Source organism: Bos grunniens, chromosome 11, assembly GCF_055505025.1.
Source record: "Bos grunniens cultivar Pamir isolate PY7600 chromosome 11, Bosgru_T2T1.0, whole genome shotgun sequence".
NCBI classification, from domain to species: domain Eukaryota; kingdom Metazoa; phylum Chordata; class Mammalia; order Artiodactyla; family Bovidae; genus Bos; species Bos grunniens.
In genome coordinates, this window is record NC_141175.1 from 81,405,543 (window position 1) to 81,428,646 (window position 23,104).

The following is a 23,104-nucleotide window of genomic DNA, read 5'->3' on the forward strand; positions in this document are numbered from 1 at the left end:
AAAGGACAGTTTTTTCTTCTTACAGTTTTATTATATTCAAAACACTTCAGTTTCTTTACATATACAAAGAAGAGAATTTATTCTTTGTATATGTAAAGTACTCTCGCCAAAACTTGAGCTGCCTTACATTCATAATTTTGCAATAAAAGTTCTTTGAATCTATTTTTAAAACCCCAGCATTTAAAACATGAACGCTTATGGGATTTCCCTAGTGGTCCCAGTGGCTATGACTCCATGCTTCCGCTGCAGGGGACCTGGGTTTGATCTCTATTCAGGGAACTAAGATCCCATGTGCTGCATGGCACAACTGGGAGGAAAAAGAAAACAGGAAAACCGCCCTGAGTGTTTATCGATGTTATTTATGTGCTATTTTCTTTACTTATGACCATTGACATTTCTTTTTCATGCTGTATAGTCTTCCCTCCTCCATTATCACACACACAACATGAATGTATTCTGAATTACTGAAGGGCCCAGCCAGTACAGTAGTATACAAAGCAAAACGTCAAATGTTGTGTCCACACAATACCTGAGTTAATGTGTCCATGGCCATCCTTCCAAATCACTCTCTCTACATTTGTATCCGTGTATTTTTTTGCATATACACCTATTATTATTTTGATTGTTTAATGCTCTACATGTTTTGTGCGCTGTGTTCTGTAGCTTATTTTGTTAATATGAAATAAATTCATAGGAAAAGATACATGCTTGCTTTTCTCCTTTTAGTTAACCAGTTTTAAGTGCTGGTATCCCTGGAACCTCCTAAGTTGGTCATTAAACATTTTTTTAATGAGTTTATGAACTCTTTGGTATATTTGTGTTTCATTTCCTTGCAGTCATTATTCTTTTTGGTGCCCAAATTGTCCTGTCTTTGGCCACTGGGAACCTCTTTACATCAGCTCCCTGTGTCATTTGACATACTGCATTAGTCTTTGATAGGTCCGTATATTTAGGCCAAGCAGGACCATCCCGGCTTATGTGGCGTAATTCCTGTCCAAACCTTATTTTAGAGAGGAATGATATTTAGAGACCGTAATCTGGTGATTGACACATGGGAAATTTAGAAACTACCCCATCCTGTCAGTAATACATAAAAACTTGCCAATATCTTTATAATTAAAACTCTGAACTCTAGAAATCTTTGTCTCAGTTTAACACTATAGGAACCGTGTGTGAAGTGCCAACTGTTGTTACATGCTAGTCAGATGGCCCCACATTGAAGTCCCACAGCTATGTTCCTGTAAAATTCACTGATAGTGTCAAAAATTCCTTGGTTTTTATAGTTTAAGAGTTCTCAGATCATTTAGTACATCAGTGCTTTTGTTCTTTAAAGAAGGAACCATGAGTTCCAGGAAAGTGATGGAATTACTGAGGCAGTGCCCATTCCCTGGTTACAGCCAAGTCTGTGGGCTGTTTGATTTTTCAGATAACAAGTATGATTGTTGTTGTTTTGGTTAAAGGAATTTAAAGCCCCCGGGGTATATTATGAAAGCCTTAGCCTTTGTGTGTCTTGGTGAGAGCATGGCTACCGATTTTGGCACTGACTAGTTTGGTTGCCTCAAATTTTTGTTCTATATTCTGTAATCCAGGTACATTTCCAAGATAGAAAGTGTGTATATCTCAGTTTCGTGCTGTATATGCTGTCTAGTTCTCATCTGTGTTCTGAAATATTTTCTTGTAAGCTGTTAGTCCATTTGAACAGGTGCCTCTCTGTTGTAGCCTGTTCTACCAAAGTGAATTATCTTCCCATACTCCTTCCAGTCTGAAAGCATGGAACCGCATCCATCTCTTCACTATCCGAAATAATAATTATTAGCTTAAAAAAAGTGCCTAAGCAGTTCTGTCCCCAATGTGTGGAAACTTTCCCTGTGTCCTCCACAGTCCATAGTACCCTTTGGCATGAAACAGAAGTGGTCCACCTTTCCCTTTCTACAGAATTAAAGATTTGGGGGCTTGGGTTTTTGTTTTTATTTAATTAAAGTGTATTTGATAACCTTTATATATATAAAGTTTTATATATTAACATACTTGAAAAATTACTGTTGAATTTTATATTACATGAAAACATCTTAATGAAGGAAAAGCATAATTAGCTTATGAGAATCTTGCTTTGAAAATTGATTGTAAATTTAGTAAGGATTTTATGTTAGGCTAATTTTATTATCAAAGTGTATATAAAATCACTCTGAACTTTAGGTTAATTTCTACTGTTTGGTTCACCTTTTAGTATATTCCGTATGAAACCTTGGGCTGCCATCTATGTATGACTCCTAGGAAATTTTCTACTTGTTTTCTTTTTCTTTACTGGACGTTTCTGATGGAGTGTGAATGTGTTTTGTTTTTGTTCTTTGAGTTTTTTTTACTTTGAAGAGTCCGTTATCAAAAAGCTTATTAGCTTTTCAATTTTAGGGTGGGAGGAAATCTAGGAAAATTTAATGTGTTTTAGTATTTTGATATTTTTGAGAAACAAACATTCTTATGTTTTCTGAAACATTCGTGTCCTGAAACAAACCCTCTTCCTGCAGCTGACCATACACCATTGATATATTTCTTATTCATATTTTCAAAAGGCCACTTTTAAAACAGTATTTCTTTGTAACAGGTGTATTGAACTTAGTGTCATAAGTTTTTTCATATTTTGCTCTAATTTTTCACAGGCAGAAACTTAAATGACTTTCTCTTTTTTCAAAATTCATAGAATGTTTAAAAATGAAGTCTTGATTCTTAAAGTTTTTGCTATTTGTGAAAACTAGGTTATCACACAGAAGAAACTAGATATTTCATTATGAAGGAAATCTGCCAGTTTCTTTCCAATAACCTTCCTCTCCCCCTATAATCTTACTTAAGTCTGTTGACATGAGAAATCTATTACACACTGACAGAAGTTCTTAAGGTCGACAGAAGAGACAGGATTCTCCCTATTGAACTAAGCAAAAAACTTTGTTGATTTGTCGCTTTTGACAAAGCTCATACCTTTGTACGTTTTCAGTCATTGTAGCTGTGTACTGGACTGTGTATGTGCATCCTATCATCTTTCCAGAGTCTACTGCTCGTAGTTGAGAAGTTTTTAATGAAGTGTGGTTTTTCTTTTCTTGTGTTTTAATAGGTAAGGACTTTCTGTGGTTTAAACTTCAAAAGGTACAAAAGGGTGTACAGAGAGAAGTCTTCTCACTTTTGGTCCGCAATACCCTGGTCCTTTCCCTGGAGGCAGTGTTTGGAATACTTGCTTTAGCAGCAAATAAAAAGTTTTCAATATTTTCATGAATTTTGTTTAGTATGTTCATTAGTTTCTATTTATTTTTACAGAAGTAAATGGTGACTGGCAAAAAGCTGATGCTGTCTGGAATAAAATGCAAGAAGAAAATATTATTCCTCGTGAGAAGACATTAAGGTTATTAGCAGAAATCCTTAGGAACAATAATCAAGAGGTTCCATTTGATGTACCCGAGGTAATTTGTTTTTAACTACAAGCATAATAGATTTTGTCGTCGATGTAAATTTAGGTTATAGATTAACCCAGCTTTACATTGAAAATGGTTGCTGTATTTACCACTTTTTCTTTAACTGAATAATTTTATTTTTAAGTTGTGGTATGAGGAAGAAAAAGATTCCCCAACTTCATTACCCTCACCTGTAGAAGTTAATCTCCAGAAAGAGCTATTGAATGCCTGCCGCACGAGGAGAAACAAAGGTAAACACGTGCCCTGGGGTCTTCGTTTAGATAGCAGCGTGGGATCTAAGCCCAGCAAGTCAGTAGTGATTTAGGAAGAGATGGAATTCTCTGTATATATTAGTTATTTTCTTTCACTTAACAAAGACATTTTGGTACAATTGGGAAAATTTAAATGTCGACTCAGTAGTAGGTAATTAAGGAATCACTCTCATGTTTATATTAGATAGAATAACAGCTTATGATTTATAGATGTCATTGAGTTTTGAGATCAGTAGTGAAGTATTGAGAAATGAAAAAACTGAAGATTTCTGTAATTTATTTTAAAATACTTAAGCTGTAAGCCATAAAATATTTAAGTCAGGAGCCATGTGTTTAAAGGTTAAACAGATCAGGAAACATGTTGCTTATTAGATGTAGGCAATGAGTATATGGCAGGGGTCATTATACTATTCCTTATATTTTTCTGTACACTTGAAATTTTTCATAATGAAAACTAAAATAGATGTTATTTTATCAAAATTGCACTTTGAAAATAACGTGATCATAAATTTTTTGGCAAATGTATTTGTTACATGTTTTGATTTTATGTGAAAGCAAAAAACGGTTAGGACTTCACGCTTCATACAGTATCTCTGCTTAACATCTCAAGGTTGTAGGCTGGATATGAGACCCGTTTCTTGCTCTTCCCTTTTTTCAGTGGTAATATTTCCAGAAGGTATGCCTACCTCTCTTAAGACTACTTTAAAATTTCTATGACTATCTTGAACCCTCTGTTACAAGCTTGCCTTTCACATTCTAGATGTTTTCATTTAGACTTCATCATACTCTTCCCAGATCATGCACTACTTCCATTTTCTTCACTTAAGTTTTCTCTGTAGAATGCTTCTGTTATCTCTAATTTCTCCAGTTTTTATCTAGATTTCCAAGTATGCTTTATGATAATTTAACCATTATGCAGCAGATTTGTTTTCATTCTAGTATTGACAGTTTTGAGTTCTCTTCCATAGAAAGCCATCAGTTTAGAAATTTATAGAACCTCTTAACTTTTTTTCTTCCCAAGAGGGTATTAAATTTTTTATTGAATACACGTGATAATAGATGATACACAAGCTTCATTCCCATCTATAACTGTATCGGTACCATAATTCAATTTAAATATATTGCATAGGATATGCCAACAATCATTAATAACCAAAAAAGAACTCCATGACTTGGCAAGGGTGACCCTTTTAACGGTGAACTCCAGGTCACAACAAAATAACTGTCAGTTCAACTACACCAAGGTTCTGAAGACAATAGCTTCTCCACCAAAGCAGGTTGTAAATAAATTTCAGATGGAACCTGACATCACCCTGAAGGAATTCTAACTTCACACTGTTGGAGTAGTTTACCAAAATGGCTTCAGAGTAGACTAACTTTACACAGCACCTTAAAAAAAAAAGACGTTTATTCAGCATCATGAACAGACTATTGCATTTAGCAATCAACAGCATGGGTGGGAAAAAAAAAAATCTACATTAAAAACCCTTTGTTGGAATGCTTTATACTTTCCACAAAACAGAAACTAAAATAACCTGTTACACAATTAGTCACAAGTACAGTTCTCAAGTTTTTTGCCCATACACATGAGTATTGTCTAAAACATGTCTTCTTTGTAGCAGCTAGGCCCTGCCACCACCGTGCTTGGCTGAGTTCACAAATCTGTTGTAACCTGTAGCTTCCCTGTCACTTTTCTGGCTCTCCTCTCCTGCTAAGCCTTGTTTTCTGGCAGTAATTAGAACCTTCTGCCACTGCCATAGCTACTGCTGCTGCTGGAGCCACCATAGCCACCTTGATTTTGTGGTTTGGCAAAGTATTGGCCTCCACCACCATACGGGCCAGAACTTCTGCCTCCAAAATTTCCTCCTTTCATGGGTCCTAAATGTAAAGATTGTTGTAATTGCCAAAATCACTGTAGCTTCCGCCACCTCCAAAATTGCTTCCATCATTACCAAATCCATTATAACCATCCCCACTGCCACCATATCTGCCACCACGATGGCTGCACCTTCCTCCACGACCTCCACCAAAGTTTCCAGAACCACTTCGACCTCTCTGGCTGGATGAAGCACTAGCCATGTCTTGGTTAGAGAGGGCTCACTTCACAGTAGTGGCCATTCACAGTGTGTATTTCTGAATGACCATCTTATCTACGGAGTCATGGTCATCAAAGGTTACAAAAGCAAAGCCTCTCTTTTTGCCACTGCCTCAGTCAGTCACGATTTCAGTCATTTCAGTTTTCCCATACCGTTCAAAATAACCCCTCAGGTGATGTTCTTCAGTGTCCTCTTTAATGCCACCAACAAAAATCTTTTTCACAGTTTAGTGGGCACCAGGTCTTTGAGAATCTTCTCTTGAGACGGCCCTCTGGTTCCACAACTCTTCCGTCCACCTTGTGTGGCCTTGCATTCCTGGCCACATCCACCTCCCACCGTGGCGTATGTGACAAACCCAAAGCTTCTGGAGCACTTGGTGTTTGGATCCCTCATTACCACAATCTGTGAGCGTTCCCCATTGCTCAGAATGGCTCCCCAGACTCTCATCAGTTGTTTCAAAGCTCAGTCCTCCAACGAAGAGCTTCCATAGCTGTTCGGGCTCTTTGGGAGACTCTGACTTAGACATGATGGCAGTGGAGAGGGGGAGACTTCAATGATGCTTTCGGGGCGGCGTCCATGGGCAGAAAGGAGGAACATAACGAACATATCTCACTCTTAATTTCTTAACTAGAAATTTTGTGACAGGTTTTGTGACACAGATATACAGTGTCTGAAGTAGGAATTAAGCTAAACTTTTAAGCTTTCTCAATCCTGCAGAATAACTTTATTCTTTCTGAGTTACTTTCTTTGGCTGCATATTCAGTCTAATACATCCTTGAGTCTTTTGCCATGTATCTCTTAAACCTAAAGTTCATTATTATCGATACTGTTTAAATATTCTAATAGAATTTTGATTTAACTGAAATGAATGTACATTTAGTGTATACTTCCTATTTTAAGATTCCAAAACTCCATATATTGCCTTTTTTTAGTTGTTTTTATTTAAGTAAAAACATCTAACCAGTTAACTAAATATAATGCATTATAAATATAAAGATATACCCCTGCTTTAGTTTTAATATACCATATGCATTTATCTAGTTGGTTTCATTCTGTTAATTCAAGAGGTTTTAGTTACTTTTGTATAGAAATGCTTGGCAAAATGTACTTTGAAAACTGAATTCAAGACTACAATTTTAGAAAACAACTAGTAAGCTTTTCTGTATTACATTGTTGATCTTAAGTACTCAGACTGTACTTACTATAAATTTTCACTTAGCAAAGTAGTGAACCTATTGTAGCCAGTAATTACAATACATCATAATTTCTAAGCTACCTTTAAAGAAAAATATATGCATTATGTACTGAATGATAAAGTCTGTCTTTTCTTAGTTAAGATGCAAATATTAGTGTCATATCTTTTTCTCTTGTTTTCTCAGAATTTAACTTGAAAGGTTAAGGTTTTGGTATTGTCTCTTCAGTTTAATTGAAGGGTTAGTTCATGCTCCCATAACTTGTAAACACAAGCATAATTTCTGCTTGGGCTTTCTTTTTTTTTTTTCCTGCTTGTTAAGAAATGTCTAAAGTAGCACAGAATATTCTTCTGAGCTTTAATATCATGTTCATTCCTAGTTATGTGTTCTGTATTTCTTTACATGGAGCTTTATATCCATAAAAGGTCTTGAGTGATAGTTCCGTTATGCCCCACCTTTTTTGTGACTTGTTTATACACAACAGAGTGTGGATTATAGTTTCAGTTGGGTGTTTATAGCCAGGCAATTTTATTTCAGAAAAGTAAGTGACTGAAAAGTGTAGTTACTTCTCTTTTGGTAACATCTTTTCATTCACTGACAGTTATTGTGAACAAGTGAAATAAAACTGTTAATCAGTCAAACAAATGTTGCTTAGTTTACTTGTTAGATATCTGTATATTTGAAAATTGTATGTTTTTGTATAAGTCCTGTCGTAGCCAAATAATTTGATCTCCTAATTTTAGAATTATAGGCTATATTCACTTTAATGCTATTGTGTTGAAATGTTAACCGTAGTAACCACCCACTTATAGATTAAAGATTGCTTTAAAGTGAATCTTTTGCTCCCCTCAATCTAAATTATACCCCTGGTTTATTTGGACTTTAACACACATTTTACAGTTTATTTTGAAACTGGGATCTTTTGACAAACAAATTCAGAAGAGCTGTGTTCTGTTTTTACTGCCATGAAAATAATTTATTGACTTTAGAGAGCTAGTATGAAAAAATCATTGTAAAAGGAAGCCCTTTGTATTACCATCCACTGGAATTAAGTAGTAGTTTCCAAAACTGTCCCTTACTTTTTTAAAGATTGGAACAGTGATACCATCTGCTTATTTGGTCAGTATGTATCTCTTAGAGTGGTGTACTGGGTGAGTATTAAAAGAAGCAGAAATAGGGAGTTTGGGGCTTTGCTTCAGGGCTTTCCCCCTCCTTTTTGCCATTTCAGAATAATGTCATCTCATTTTTTGTTTTCCTTCATAGATGCATTTAATATTTTCCTGACAGCAAAAAAGCAAAACATTGTGTTTGACAATGAAGCTTATGCCAGGCTTATAAACTTACTTTTGATGAAGGATAATTCTACGCAAGCAATGCAAGTGAAAGATTTGTAAGTATCAGTTCATTTATTAAACTTCACACTCAAAAAAGAAAAACCTATAATTAGGATTTTTCTAATGTATTATAGTAACAGTTGCTTAATTGTCTTCAACTACCCATAGGAATTATATAAATGGTTTTTTAATTTTAAGGGGGTTTTTAAACTACAAAAGATAGAACTTTTATTTGTCCTGCACACTGCAGTTTATTTTATTTTTACCGTATAGAACCTCGCAACTCATGTATGCTATTCATATACAGAAAAGTAGTTTGGTTTTTCTGGGAGGAGGGTTCTGTTTTGTTTTATAGGTATCTGTTTTATTTCTTGTTCAGCAGCTCGATCTGTGTACCTTTTATGGTGGAAGCAGCCTAATATATGAAGGCATCAAGGGTTTTGAACTTACGCAAGGCTTTGAATTGTACTTGAAAGCCCTTTGGAAAATTTGTTCCTATTTCTGAACCTCAGTTTTTCTTCTCTGTAATGAAATGATAATAAATCTTACATTAATTCTTCTAGGCATTGAAAGACATAGGGTGAAGTAGGAAAAAATATATGGTACTCAGCACATTTTAAATACCTTTTCTCTGTCCCTTCTTGTTTTGTAACCTGTTTTGTGGTGTGTAAGTGGTAATGGTTTTGTCTCTCTGGCTAGTTCCTTAGAGTAAAATACTTTTTAAATCAGAAAAGTAAAGCTTTCTTCCCTGATGTGTTAGTTAACTGACTCAGTTGTCTTATTCCCAAGGAATTAACTTCAGAAATTAAGTAAATAATGAGGAAGGGCCTAGAAAGGAGTGGATCAAGGTTACCTGCTCTGGTATGTAGACCTGTCCTGTTAATGAGTCAATAGCTTTATTTTTCAATGGCCAAAGTCAGTGTGTTCCTAGTATATTGCAAGTTTTGAAATGATGTTTCCTGGCTAATTTTTGGCCTTCAAAATCTTTAAGTTGCAGCACTTTTGGAATATTAGAATCCTGAATAGAAGACGGATGTTTGCCATTCTTGGAGTTCACTGGAAAACCTGATGTTAATATTAGTGTTATGTTAAAGTTAGGCACCATAGGGCCATATTTACTGTTTATGTTTTGATATTCTATTTTGAAAAATATGTTGTGTGTGATTGTACTTGTGTATGGAAATACATCTATATCTCTGTATATATACACATGCCATGTGTATATATATACATTCATAATATGTACATATAAGTGCTACGTATGTGGATATACCCATGCATCATATTTATCTATGATCTTGAGTCATTTGTATATTTGATATTGAACAGCCACACTAAGACTTAAGGTTAGATTCTTAATGCATTATGTCTCATTTGTGTGTTTACTCAGTTGCTGTTAGTAATTAAATTATCTATCTCAGGAATACTCAGTGTATCCTCAATTAGTGACTTGAAAAATTTGACATTGAACAGCATCCTGTCATCTACAACCATTGAAGTCATCCAGGAGGTGCAGATTTTTTCCAAAAGTTACTGTTCTCAAAAAAGTATTGACTAAACACTATGCTTAATTATCAAAGGTATTTTTGAGGCAACAGGGATTTGGGAGGAAGGGACAGCAGGAAAAAAAGGGGGACATTTTGTGTTGAGAATTGGATATTGAGAGTTTTGAGTTGAGATTATCTGAGGAGATGGAAACAAAGAAAACTTTTTCAAAAGTCTTATAATCGTGAGGTTGGCCACAAAGACCTCTGAAATACTTCCTCAAAGCACAGATTATATAATTCTTTCATTGTAACTTGGCTGCTTCTTGAACGGTGAACCTCACATTCTGGTAGCACAGGTTCCTCTCCGCCCACCCCAGAAGTTCTGACTCGCCTGATCTAGGGTAGGGCCCAAGAATCTGCATTTTACTAGACATCGCAGCTGATTCAAGAATCTTGTGTCTTAAACATTTTGATCACATACCATTCTCAGTGAGCTGCACTACTGTATGATATGTAAATATATTATAAAACATAGTCCAAAAATAGAAATTTTTCAGAGGATAAGATTTAAAAGTAGACACAAGCCTTTTCTTGCATCGCCTAGAGCATTCTCACAGTGTGCATACTCTTACTGAAGTCCCCTGGTCTAGAATCGTTTTTCAGATTGTATTTGTAACCAGTTAGTAGATGATGAATTTTATTCAATGGGGCAGAATCAACATCTTTTTTAATGAATAGAAAACACCAAAGCACTCCATGTAGTAAAGATATTTTGTGAACATTTGCTCTCTGTTATATGTGTGTAGTATATTGGTGTGCTGGTTTGTGGTGTAACACATCATTTTTTTACCATGTCTGACTGAGAATCTCCATCAAACAAGTGTGAAAGCTGTTGACCTAGAAGGTGGTCATAAGCACATCCCATCTATTTCCACTTACGTCCACAGCCTGTAAAATGTAGGCTTATCTTCTTTCCTCCCGTCCCTCTCTGCATCTTCACGAACCCTTGCTGTACTACTGAGGTCACTTTCATCTTTGCTGTGTTACCGTTTGGGGAGTGTTTTGTAGATGGCTTCCCCATGTAGTTGTGTGAGCAAAAGAGAATCCTAGGTGCAAAGCTTTCGAATGCCCAGAGGCACTTAATCTAGGAATCTGCGCACATCCTTTTCCTTGAACCAATAAAATGTTGTATCTAACTATGAATAATTGTAAGGATTGTATCTTGGGTTAGATCTGCATTGGGTAGTTTTGAAAATACCTCTGGACTGGGAATTCAGAAGTGGAAGTTAGAGTTCCAGTTCTTTGTTACCAAAGGAATGTCCTATAACTTCCCTCCATTGGTTTCCTGGTTTATTACCAACATTCCACTAGGTCATCTTTTCCACTTCCAGCTCTGCATCAGTGATCAGAATGAAACAGAATTGTTGCTTTTTTTTTTTAGAGCCATCATTACTTTAATATGGTCTGGCCAAATGAGCTACTGTAGCAAGTGGCTGTACCCCTAGTATTTTTCTGGCACTATTACTCTCACATTACTCCATAAATAGCAGTCTCTTATAGTTCCCTACATGATGCCACTTGTTCATTCTTAAGAACGGTTGTTTCCCCGTTGAACTAATGCAGTCATTGTTTTTGCTATACCTTTGCTGTCTCTAATGTGTTACAGATTCACTTGACTACTTACTAATGAGATTTCTTCAGTTTTATTAAGAAGGTTATTTAACCTTCCCAACAAGTAATGAAACCTCAAAAGTAACAGATGCCTTTAAAATTTTTGAAAGAATGATGTTCTTTCATTTTTAGTTAGAAATACATTTCTTCGTGTTCCAAAAAAAAATTTAGGTATAGTGAATTTTTTCAGAGGAGGGGAACTACTTATTCATAAATCAGTAAGGGTTATATAAACTGTTATTTTAAATCTTTGTTAACACTGAACTGTATAGTTATGAAATTTGAGAATCATGTGGTGATAGCTCTGCTTTATCTTTGGAGAATAGCACTTTATTTTCTTTTGTTCCTACTAGCTTATTTATTCTGTCTAAAAATAATGTTAAATCAATCACTGATGCTTTTTACTGGATTGGCCAGTTTTTGTTATCCAAAGTAAGATAAATTCTGATCACTGCCTAATGCCCCACGTGCATGTTATGTAAGTACAATCCATAGACCAGTCATTGCTTTGAAATCTCTAAGATGAAACTTTCCCTATAATATTATCTTCTTTGGTTAAGACAGATTAACTTTTGCAGTTGATTGTGAGTTAAAAGATTGATACCCTTTTCTCTCTGTGATTTTTTTTCCTTTATTTTGGCAGCTCTAAAAATTAAAATATCTATAGTTCTGTGCTGTCCAATCCAGTAGCCACTAGCTATAACTGCCCACTTAAATTTAAATTACTGAAATTAAATATAATTAAAGTTTCCATTTCTCCACCACAGTAGCCAGGTAGCCACATGTTACTTGTGGCTACCCTATTGGGTGACATGAATAAGAAATATTCTCATCATCACAGTAAGTTTGATCTGACATCTCTACTAGATTTTTTTTCCGAAAGGAAAGATCATAATTAAGAATCAGAAGTAAACTTCTCTTATTTTGTTCTATTAGTGAATCCGTTGCAAAGTTATCAGTATGCTTTGTAGTTTTCTCCCTTTGTCAGTTTGAAACATTTTGGTTGTGATTGGTCAGTTTCTATATGTAAAACGTGTATGTATTCAGCATATAATAGACCTGGGGAGAGTTTTCTTCCTGTTTATCCCCAATTTCAAATTTGTATTGAATACATACCTTCTTGAGATAGGAAGAAATTATTAAAAGAAAAATATTCTGTGTTTTGAGATTTTCAAAAGGTTTGACATCAAGTGGTGTCAGAAGTTTTGTTACCTTGTGGTTTTAATGAATTTTAGTTAATATTTTCACGTAAGTATCGTATAATACATGTAATAATGTTGGCATAAGAAGTGAGGTTAATTTTAATAGTGTCTCCTTGTTTATTTAATCGTGCTAGAGATTGAGAACGTAAATCCTTTATTGTCTGCAGTTTATAGTCTCATGCACGAGTTGTTGACTTAAGAGCTTTGACAGATGGGACAAAGGAAACAAGTCGAACTGAGCAGTGGGTGCTTTGGTGGGATTAAGAGGATCGTCGGGGGAATAAGAAAATCCTGCACCCGGGAACTGCAGGGGGGATCCCCAGAGGCTGGAAGTGACTGAGAGGATGGGCACATCACGGTGTTCTGGAGGATTTTCTTGGGATTGATGAGAATAATTTAGCAGTGACCCTGCTTTTCTCGCAATCTGCTCAGCTTAGATGTTCGTGTCGGCAGGCCAAGGTTGTTAGCAGCCAGACCATCACTGAGCTTGAGAAGGCAAATGGCAGCAATTGCTTTTGCTCCTTCTGACCTTTGGAGATTTCCTGATCAGGAGATGAACCCCAGGGGCATTAAGGAAGCTGAAATTTCAATACAGGTGATACACACACTGTGTAGCAAACAGATCATCTCTGGCTAGGGTTTTTTTTTCCTTCTTTTTATTAAATCATGTAGGTTTTAGTCATAAGTAAAGCAAGTTTTTGCCCTTGAGTTTTAAAAAGTTGGGGGATTTCAAATTTAAGGCTGGGACAAGATTATGTGAAATCTTACATTTTACTGTAACCGTGGTTTTAGTTCTGCAGTAGGTTCACCTTTAAAAACTATGTATCTAGATGACAGAAATTTGAAAATTAATCAACTGAATGAGATGGTGCTAATAATACGCTTTAGTTTATATTTAAAATATAAAGTGCTGAAAATAAATGTTCATTTTTGTTGCCGAAAGACTAGTTTTACATGTTATAAATTACGGTGAGTGTCGGAAAAAAAAGAAAAAGTATCCCGCTTAGGATACAGTAGAACAATGCAGGGCATGCAGTTATTTTAGTCATCTAATATGTCAGCATTCAAGAATCTGAACCGATTGTTTAAAAAAAATCTTGTACTTTGTTTCTTTTGTTGCTCATTTCCAACTTTGTCATCTGTCAGAATGCAAAAAAAAATTATCCTTCTATAACCATTGACAGGATAACACAAAAGCTGTCTCCAGGTCGATATTTTGCAGCAATATTTTTAACATACGAACAGTAGTTTTTATAATTTCACCTTGGTGCTCAACCATTTATTATCGTATCAGAAGCATGTCAGTAATTCCTTTCTAAATGTCTGCTTCTTTTAGCGCTGAGACCCACATCAAGGGCTTCACACTGAACGATGCTGCCAACAGCCTCCTCATCATAACGCAAGTTAGGCGGGATTATTTGAAAGGTATGTCACAATGCTTGACCTTTACGTCACATTAATGCCTCTGCAGATTTTTCTTGTAACGCCCTTCGAATACTTGGATAAAGGAGTCCATTTAGCAAATTACCTGCTTATCAAGAGCCTTTTGTGGTAGCTGAGAGACGTAAATTACTGTACATGCATTTATAATACAGCTTGAATGTGAATGTACTTGTCATTTGACCACTTAGTCCAGTTTCCATTCCATTTAACACAAGATGGGTTTTCTTAAGATGAATCACAGCTCTTCAGACATGCAAAATTTGTGTTCCAGAACGAGAGAAAGTACAGGCTTTCAAGTGCGTTAAAATTCACAGCACAAGTCATTTTTTGCTTTGGAAATTAACATACTTTAGAGCATCTGAAACAATTCCCAGCAGTTGTTTCTTGCATATTGTGTTGGTTGTGTGTGAGATAGCAAATGAGTTAAATTGAGTGTTAAATGTGTGGGATTGTGCACCAAATGATTATAATATTGATTTTTAAAACTTAATCTAATACTTTTTTAATAGTTCATAATACCAACAGCAGTAAGATACCATGTTTATTTGGAGTTTGGAGTTTTTAAATGAATATTAAGAGGATAACACCAGAGAAATTGGAGATGACTTTGGGGAGGATTGGGACATGGGGCCATTTGCTTGGCAGAGGCTATTTATGGGTTTGCAAAGGGATGGATATGGATGGGATGGGCTTATGAATGAGCTCCCAAGGGGGAAAAATGATGATTCTCTTAATTTAGATAAGCATCTGTTCATATTTAATTTTATGTTTGAATTTTAGCCAAAAACCACAGTTTTTGCCGATGTAGCAAAACCTACTTAGGAACTCTTTAAGGAAGGTTGAAACAGCTTTTTAACTGTTGAATATATATATTACCTAGTTTTCTCTTCAGTCTGTGAGAATGGTGTTATTCTTCACTTGCATGCTTATAATAGAATTTCACATCTCTGAAAGTTGCTGTCTAATTGTGCAGCTTTAATGTTACCTGTAATGCCTAGATGTATTAGACTATATAGATGTCTTCCTAATTAGTGAGGACTGAGTATGTAAGCGATGATTTCTGCCTTTGCAGAATTGCTGCTTCAGTATTCTATAGGCAGGACCAGCGCATTAAACAGCCCAGCCTTTAGTCATAATGGAGTGTTGTAAGGTTTGCTATTAAAACTTTAAAAGCTTTCATTTTCAGTAGCAAAGGCTTTTGGGCAAGTTGCTTTTAAACGCAGAAATGATAAACAAGTTTTTTCTACTTTTTGTATTTTTATTTTATTTTTTGGCCATTACACACAGCATTTGGACTCTTAAGTTCCCAACCAGGGATCGAACCCCATGCCTGCTGCAGTGGGAGTGTGGAGTCTTAACTACTGGACCATCAGGGAAGTCCCTGATAAACAATTTTAAAACATCAAAAAATTAAATTTTCTCCCCATATCAATAAGCTCATTTTTGTAAAAAGCTTATATTTCTGTAGACATAGAGATCAGGATAAAATACTTTTTTTAATTTCAAGAGGTTGCTTTTTGAGCAGAATCTGATCAATGTTTAATTGACTGCTACCCTACTTGTATGTTAGGTTATCCTGTGAAAACAACAAGAAACTGATATAATTTCACATCTGTTTTCATCTATTCAGTTGGAGACTGATTGAGAGCAGAAGTCATGAGCCCGCTTTCCGTGCCTCCCACCGACTGATAACCTCCAATGGTCACTGTCAAGGGCAGGATGGTGTTGGCACTATCCATATTACCTTAGTTGTGGTCCATGGCTGACTATAGCTCCCAATTAAAAAAAAAAAAATTTCAGGTTTCTTTTTTTCAATTCCATCTAAAGCAGGAAGAAGAATAAAGCCAATTCAGTCTTAATCTAATTTAACTAGCTTATGCTGTTGTGGAATATTAATAGCTGATACATCAGAACTTGGCAATATAATGAGTATTACTCGGGGCAGAGGGTGTGCATGGGAACCACTTTTGATGTCTCAGAAGTCATGAATTGTACAGAAGGCAAATTCTGTATGGGAATATGATTTCAGTTCCAAGGTCTCCTGCTTCCTTTGGGTAGACATATGGTGATCTGTTCTCGAGCCTTCACTCTTTGACACACATGCGCATCTGTAGATGCAAGCTCCAGTGTGGTTAAGTTCTTGGGTTGGTGTCTAACAGTATGACCTTAAAAAAACGAAGGAAATTATTTATCCGTACCTTAGTTTCCCACATATAAATTCGGTACCTCAGAAGGTTAGTTGTGAGTGTGACTGCTTGATCTGTGTCTGGAGTGTAGAAAGTGCTCAACACACGTAATAAAAACTTGATAAATGCTAGTTACTATCATCAACATGATTATCGTAACTGTTATTTGATCTACTTGTAGGAAGAGCCCTCTTAGCTGACAGTATTGCTGGCTAATATGAATATTCCAAAGTTGATTATCTGTGTATGACCACCAGTTAAGAAGATTTTATCAAGCCTATTTTCTATAGATAAAATTTTTTATTTCCTGTGTGTTCATATGTATCTGTAAAATTTTACTGAATATACCTTTTAACCTTTTTTTCCCTTTCCCCATTTAAGAATCACTGATTTAAAGTATAGATTTGGAGTAACAATAAATTTTTTATTCAGTAATAAATATAAATTTGTGATGTCTTTGATCGTGTCACTTTTAATAGTGTGTTTAATTATTACCGTTTCCCTATTCTTCTGTTAATGATGGACTGTTCTTATTTGGAAAGCTGCTTTGAGAGTCTTAGTTTTGTGTAGGTTGCATTGCCTTAATTGCTAGAGAGCCATGAAGTTTTCTTCGGTAGCAGTGATTGTTATGTTAAGTATTACATGTTCCCTCCAGTCCACCACGTATTTAGTTTAATTATTTTGCTACTCTGGCACTTAAGTGAGTAACTCAGAAGGATATTCCATATTTATCCATAATCAAATACTTGTAAGTTTGATATTAAAAAAACAAACTCCCTTGGAGAGTCTCCCTGGGAACCTGATAAGGTTTCTTTTCTCTGAAAAATCAGTGCAAGAAAATATCCGCATGGTATTTAATCATGTAAAATAAATTTGTCTCTGTGTGAGCTGAATGTTCCAGGTTGGCTGTTCATCTTGTATGATCAAACCTTTTTGGATTAGAAAGAGATACTGTTTTCAAGAAAGAATCTTTGGGATATTAGAAGATTTTTGATAATCATGAATCTTTGGAGTGTAATAAAATCTGGGGAAGTGTGAATGCGGGTAAAAGTTACATAGTTTTGGAAAGTCTGTAATTTTTTAAATTCTTCCTTATTTATATTTCTCTAAACTTGTCAACTTCCTTGAAATTTGTCACTAAATGTTATCCCTGAATGGAAGCTGCTTTCTATCAGTAACATTTGCATTTTCTGTGTGACTTAAAGAAGACATTTCTCTGGTCTATGATATAGTCAAATTTTTTTTTTTTCAAATTTCACATAGAGTATTAATATTTAATATAGAATAAAAGTATTAATAGCTTTTTGTGTATAGTCATTGGGTGCTCATATTTAAAAGCTAGTTCTCAAACTGTATTGTCAGTACATTTCATATAAGAAAAACTGTCGCCTGCTTTTCTATTATAGATGCTCTGACAACACTAAAAACAGCCTTAGATCTGGACCAGATACCATCTCGATTAGCAGTGACCCGCCTTATTCAGGCATGTGCCCTGAAGGGTGATACAGAAAGCGTACAGGACATTCAGAAGTTGGTAAATGGACTCGAGGATTCAATTGGACTTTCTCGTATGGTTTTCATCAATAACATTGCTTTAGCACAAATAAAGAAGTGAGTATCTTCAAACTTTATTTTCTTTCACTGTACACACTGGAAGGAACATTATCTCAAATACCACCTTTTAAAAACTAGGCAGGCTATTAGAAACCGTGTCAACTGTAGAGAAAATAGTGTGTCAGTTGCTGCCTATTTTATAATTGTCAGGGAATAATTTTGTGTTACAAAATATGTTTTAGCTGTAAATTAAATCGTAAACAACATTGATCAAAATTTTCAAATTCATAAAATTTGCCCCACAGTTGGTAACTTTCCTCACTCATACATGCCAGGCCCTTGTTGAAACACTTCTTTACGAAAGTGAAAAATAAGTTCATTCGAATGTCAGCAACACTTGACAGTGACACTCTGCCAGAACATCATGAAATGGGGGGCCCAGCAAGCTCGTTAAAAACACACCTTTCTCTTTTGTCCACTCTCCTGTTCATCCACCCCTGTCAACACACACCCACACAGAGGGAGGTATTTACAGGTGATTCTCTTACCACCATTTCTAGATTGCTTATTGAGAATCACTATTCTAGAAATAAATAAGAACTTGATTTTTATTAGCCTCACTGGTGAAGTTAAAGATTCATGTGGGTAACTATGAAATTGACATTCTGCATGCTTTTAGGGAAAAAAATATTCGTTAGCAATTACTCTTACATACAGGTAATGGCTTGTGATACTGAAATGTCTTATTGGCTTTTATGGGGTTTTTGTTTTTTCCTCTTTCTTTGGACAGAAGTTATTTGGTTTTTCCCCGTTTTAAAACTGTTTCCCCATATAGAACTTTTAACTCTACCTTTAGTAAGAAAATGTGATTATTATTTTAAGTTAGAAAATTCCAGAAAATTATTTAAGAAAGATCTGGATGAATTTTAAATGTTACATTAAATGTTAAATGTTAAATAATCAGAGTTTTATATGATGTGGAGATGTTTTTATTAACTATCAAATATAATTGACTATTAAATAATTCTCTAACTAAAACCCTTAAGAAAAATTTATTGTAATGGGGTTCATTTTAAGAGAATTCTTGTTTCAGGTGATAATTCCAACATAAAATTGATTATTTGGATTTGGAGTACCATACCATAAACTGTAAAGTATCAGTTAAAGAGCACCTTAACCAAAAAGTTAGTCATAAAGATACTTTTCATCATAAGTTGTTTAATAAGGCCATGTAATTAATTTTTTAAGAATGAAGTATGAAGATACTTTGTTCAGAGAACTTTGATATAAATTGAATATTTTTCGAATGTTGTATATCACCTGAAAAGAACAAATTGTTGTGACTGTGGGTTGAGAGACCTGAAAATGTACCTTTTGCAGACATCATCAGCAATTTTAAGAATCCTGAGATTAACATTATCTTTATTACTTCATGCAGTAGTGACCAGTTATAGATTATAACGCCAAAGTATAAAGTATAAAAGATTTCATTTCATATCCAAACAGCTGCAAAAACAAAACTTTGAAATACAGTAATTTTTTAAATTACTGTCTTTAATTCTTCTGTATATAGTTGGTTGTTCTTTTCTCTAGAGCAGTGTTTTAAAATAAGCAGCTGCTTCAGTTGTTTGTCGCAGCATAAAGCACCCCGTGATTGCCTTTGTCACGTAAATGTAATTTGGTTCAACTTGTATAATGTTTTTTATCTGGTTAATTATAAATATATTGTCTTTTTTTCCCCTAAAGTGCTTGCATGTGTAAATACTAAATTACCTGTACTGAAACTGCCTGTGATGTTAATATAAAAGCAAATATTTCTTTATAATTTATTTTACTTTCTTTTACAGTAATAACATAGATGTTGCAATAGAAAGCATTGAAAATATGCTTACTTCAGAGAACCAAACCGTGGACCCTCAGTACTTTGGCTTGGCATACTTATTCCGAAAAGTCATAGAGGGACAGTTGGAACCAGCACTTGAAAAGAGTAAGTGAGCTCTTCTGGTCGGAGAGCAAAGAAGCACTTTCTCTAGCCTGTCTGGACTGACTGTCTTTGGTGAGTGAGTTATACCATTGTTTAAATGAAAGATTTTTCTTGTCCTTTTTTTTTTTCAGTAAGCATCATGGCGGAGAGATTGGCCAATCAGTTTGCAGTTTACAAACCTGTAACTGATCTTTTCCTTCAGCTTGTGGATTCAGGCAAGGTGGATGATGCCAGAGCTCTCCTGCAGGTAATGACCCACCACACGTGGAGCAGTGAGGCTTTGTGACTTGTGTGAAGTCAGCTGAGAAATTACTAGGGTTGGGTATGTGGTGGAAGACCGGAAGTGAAGTGCAGCACTGCTAGCACGTTTAAATTCAGTGTGAATCAAGGTTACCTGACAAGGACTGGATTGTATGTTACAGCTTGCTGGTTTTAAAGATGCCACATTGGACTGGAAATGTCTTTAGAGTTAAATGGGGGTGGAAAGAGACATCTTTTGCCAAAATGATTTAAAGACAAATGTTTCAGCGCAGATAGGTATTGCAAAACAGTTCCTTTGATTTCCTAGTTTAATTTCTCTAGCGCTCTAAATACTGTGCGTCACCATGGCAACACAGTTTGCAAACAAAAAGTAGGAAATGTTTGCTTTGCAAGTACTGCTTCTCTTGAATACTCAAACACTCTTGGTGCCTTATTCAAGATTTATTAAGAGTCAAATTTGCTTTCTATTCACTTGTGTGTCACAGACACATTAAATGACAAATGCAGGTCTCTGTGGCCCGCACTCTCAGTTAAATTAGCAATCTTCAGGGAAGGAGACAACTGCATTCATGCCATTTTAACAGCACTAAATATAAAGCTGCGCCAAGTGCCGACAGAACGGTGGGTGATCGGAGCTGCCACTGGTAATGTACACAAACAGGCACCGCCAGGGAGCCCCTTCCCAGCAGGTGGCAGTCAAACAGTCACCGTGATCCCGCCAACGGCTGTGTTTGTGTAGACTCCCTGTGTCAAATTGAGGCCTGGGACCAATTTCTGATAGTAAATAGTATTACATTCACTTGTGTTTTTGCTAGCTGTGACACATCTTAGGTAGCAGATAGGGAAGGAGAAAGTGAACTCACCTGCTTGTGATCCTGAAGGGTCATCCAGTTCGAGAGTGGAATCCAAGCCATTTGTAAAAGGAATTCCTAAGAAATTTCTCTGTGTTAACAGTTTTGTGAAAAGTATAAATTGGCACTGCCTCTAAGGCTTTTTTTCCTTTTGTTCCTGGAGAGACAGAAATTCGAATTATTTGAGAATTTTCTTGTTTACTTTTTTTTTTTCCCCTTAAAAAATTTTTTTTTGAAACAGAAATGGCAATTTATAATGGGGATTCAAGAATCTTTTCATTGTTCTATCTTCTTGCCTTCTGTGTTAAAAGCTTTATCTTGAAAAGAGTAAATTCTCATGTTTTATCTTTGTATGGTACATACCTAAGTGTACCTACTCAGGTATATGCATGTCTAGCTGAGTATTCATTCAGCTGTGACACATTATTACAATAGCTCTTTAGAAAGATGCACTTGGTATTTCATTTACAAGCTTTTTCTGAGCCATGGTCATCAAGGCTCTACTTAGTAGCCCAGGGTGGGAGGCACTGGGGATGTGATGGCCGCCCTCAGAGCTGCATGTGCCCGCAGCAGCCTGTCCAGAGCGCTTTATGGCAGCCAAGTGCTGCTGCAACAGCATCGTCTTTGCATGTTTGTTCCTTCAATAGACTGTGGTTTCAGATGGTAAGCCCTTCACCCATTCTTTACCTGCCTGCCAAACAGTTAAAGATTATTCTTACTGTAGTGAAGAATGCCTTGTTCACAGATGTCGAAAGCATCCGTTTATAGTGTAAATGTTCTGTGTGTCCCCAAAGTTCTTTTTATACTAGTCGTTTTAGTATTGACAATGTTTTAAAGCTTTGAAAGAGCAATGTGCTTTTGGAAACTTAAGAGAATGACATCTGCGATGAATGTAAACTAAAATATTGTCTTGCCATATTTGATTTTACTATAGCATCTAAGATGGGATAGACACTTGATTTAGCTGGTCTGTCATATAAACTTTTTTTTTTTTGAGTTTAACTTTTGTCTCTTTCTCAAGCACTGGCTGTCTGTTGCAATGAAAGCCTTTTATAAAATAGAGAGATTGAAATCAGTCCTTTTGTATGCATAAGTGTAGGTAATTATACTTTAAAGAGAACTTGCTTTGTACATTTTAATTTTTATAAAGAAACGAGCAGTTATCTCCCTGACACCTTATTAAATGTATAATTAACCTTATGATCCCTAGCTCACTTGTGAATGCTTGGCAGTATAATTGGAGAGGCATAGTGTTTCTTTTTTCCCTCTTTCTTTGCAGTCCTAAACCTTATTCTGTGGTTGTTGAAGCATTAGTTTAATTTTTCCCTTTTCTTTTTAAACAAACTTTATACTTGCGGTGCCGAGGACAACATTCACAAAAGCTTGGCAGAGCTTGCACTTGTTTTCTTTTTTTGCTTTGAAACAATTGGTTGACTATTAGGCCTTCCTGTTAGTAATGATACATTACTATATTATTGTGAACTTTCTTAATTGGAAATATTCACCTTGGTCCCCTTGTTTATCAAAACCGTCACTTACTGAATAATGTTTCAATTTTTAGAGGTGTGGTGCAATCGCTGAACAAATCCCGATTCTCTTGGTGTTCTGTATTAGGAATTCTCAGAGATCAGGAAAGGTAAGGTGCTGTACTTGCTGCCAAGGCAATAATGCTATGAGCTAGTCTTGCTCAAAGGTATTGAGTACCATAGAAGAGCTTTTTGATTCAGGACCTTTTTTAAAAATGCTATAGAGATTGAACACTTGCTGGCCTGAACTTGTTTACTTTTTATATTGATGCAAAGTCAATTCTGGCTCCTTGGTTGTATTGGAAATGCAAAACAGGTTCATGCAGTGCATTGAGCCCCAAGAAAGGACCCTTAGGAATGTAAGATACAAATCCCATTGCTTGGGTCGCTGGGTGAGTTTCAAGAGCGCAGAGCCTGAGGGAGCTGCCTGCTCCAGAGTGCCTCCTGTCAGGTCACTCAGGGAGAAACCGCGAGGTGGAGGAGCTCTTTAGCTTATTTATACTAAAAGTGTGTGTGTGTGTGTGTGTATGAAACAGAACCAAGTCTTATTGATGTTTATTTTAAAAAAAGAAAAAGAAGAAAAGCATATTTCAAAACTGTCCTT

General features: G+C 35.7%; 1 protein-coding gene and 1 pseudogene across 3 annotated transcripts in view; one reads left to right on the top strand and one right to left on the bottom strand.

Annotated features, from left to right (window-relative positions):
- Nucleotides 1-23,104, top strand: part of LRPPRC (leucine rich pentatricopeptide repeat containing) — a 99,379-nt gene that overhangs the window by 70,611 nt on the left and 5,664 nt on the right. For all 3 annotated transcript variants that reach the window (XM_086327197.1, XM_086327198.1, XM_086327199.1), the window contains exons 28-35: nucleotides 3,307-3,449; nucleotides 3,586-3,691; nucleotides 8,265-8,391; nucleotides 14,032-14,120; nucleotides 17,731-17,935; nucleotides 19,726-19,865; nucleotides 19,994-20,109; nucleotides 22,536-22,610. In XM_086327197.1, the coding sequence (XP_086183323.1) occupies nucleotides 3,307-3,449; nucleotides 3,586-3,691; nucleotides 8,265-8,391; nucleotides 14,032-14,120; nucleotides 17,731-17,935; nucleotides 19,726-19,865; nucleotides 19,994-20,109; nucleotides 22,536-22,610 (1,001 nt within the window). The remainder of the gene's footprint in view (nucleotides 1-3,306; nucleotides 3,450-3,585; nucleotides 3,692-8,264; nucleotides 8,392-14,031; nucleotides 14,121-17,730; nucleotides 17,936-19,725; nucleotides 19,866-19,993; nucleotides 20,110-22,535; nucleotides 22,611-23,104) is intronic.
- Nucleotides 5,288-6,334, bottom strand: LOC147363412 (heterogeneous nuclear ribonucleoprotein A1-like; annotated as a pseudogene).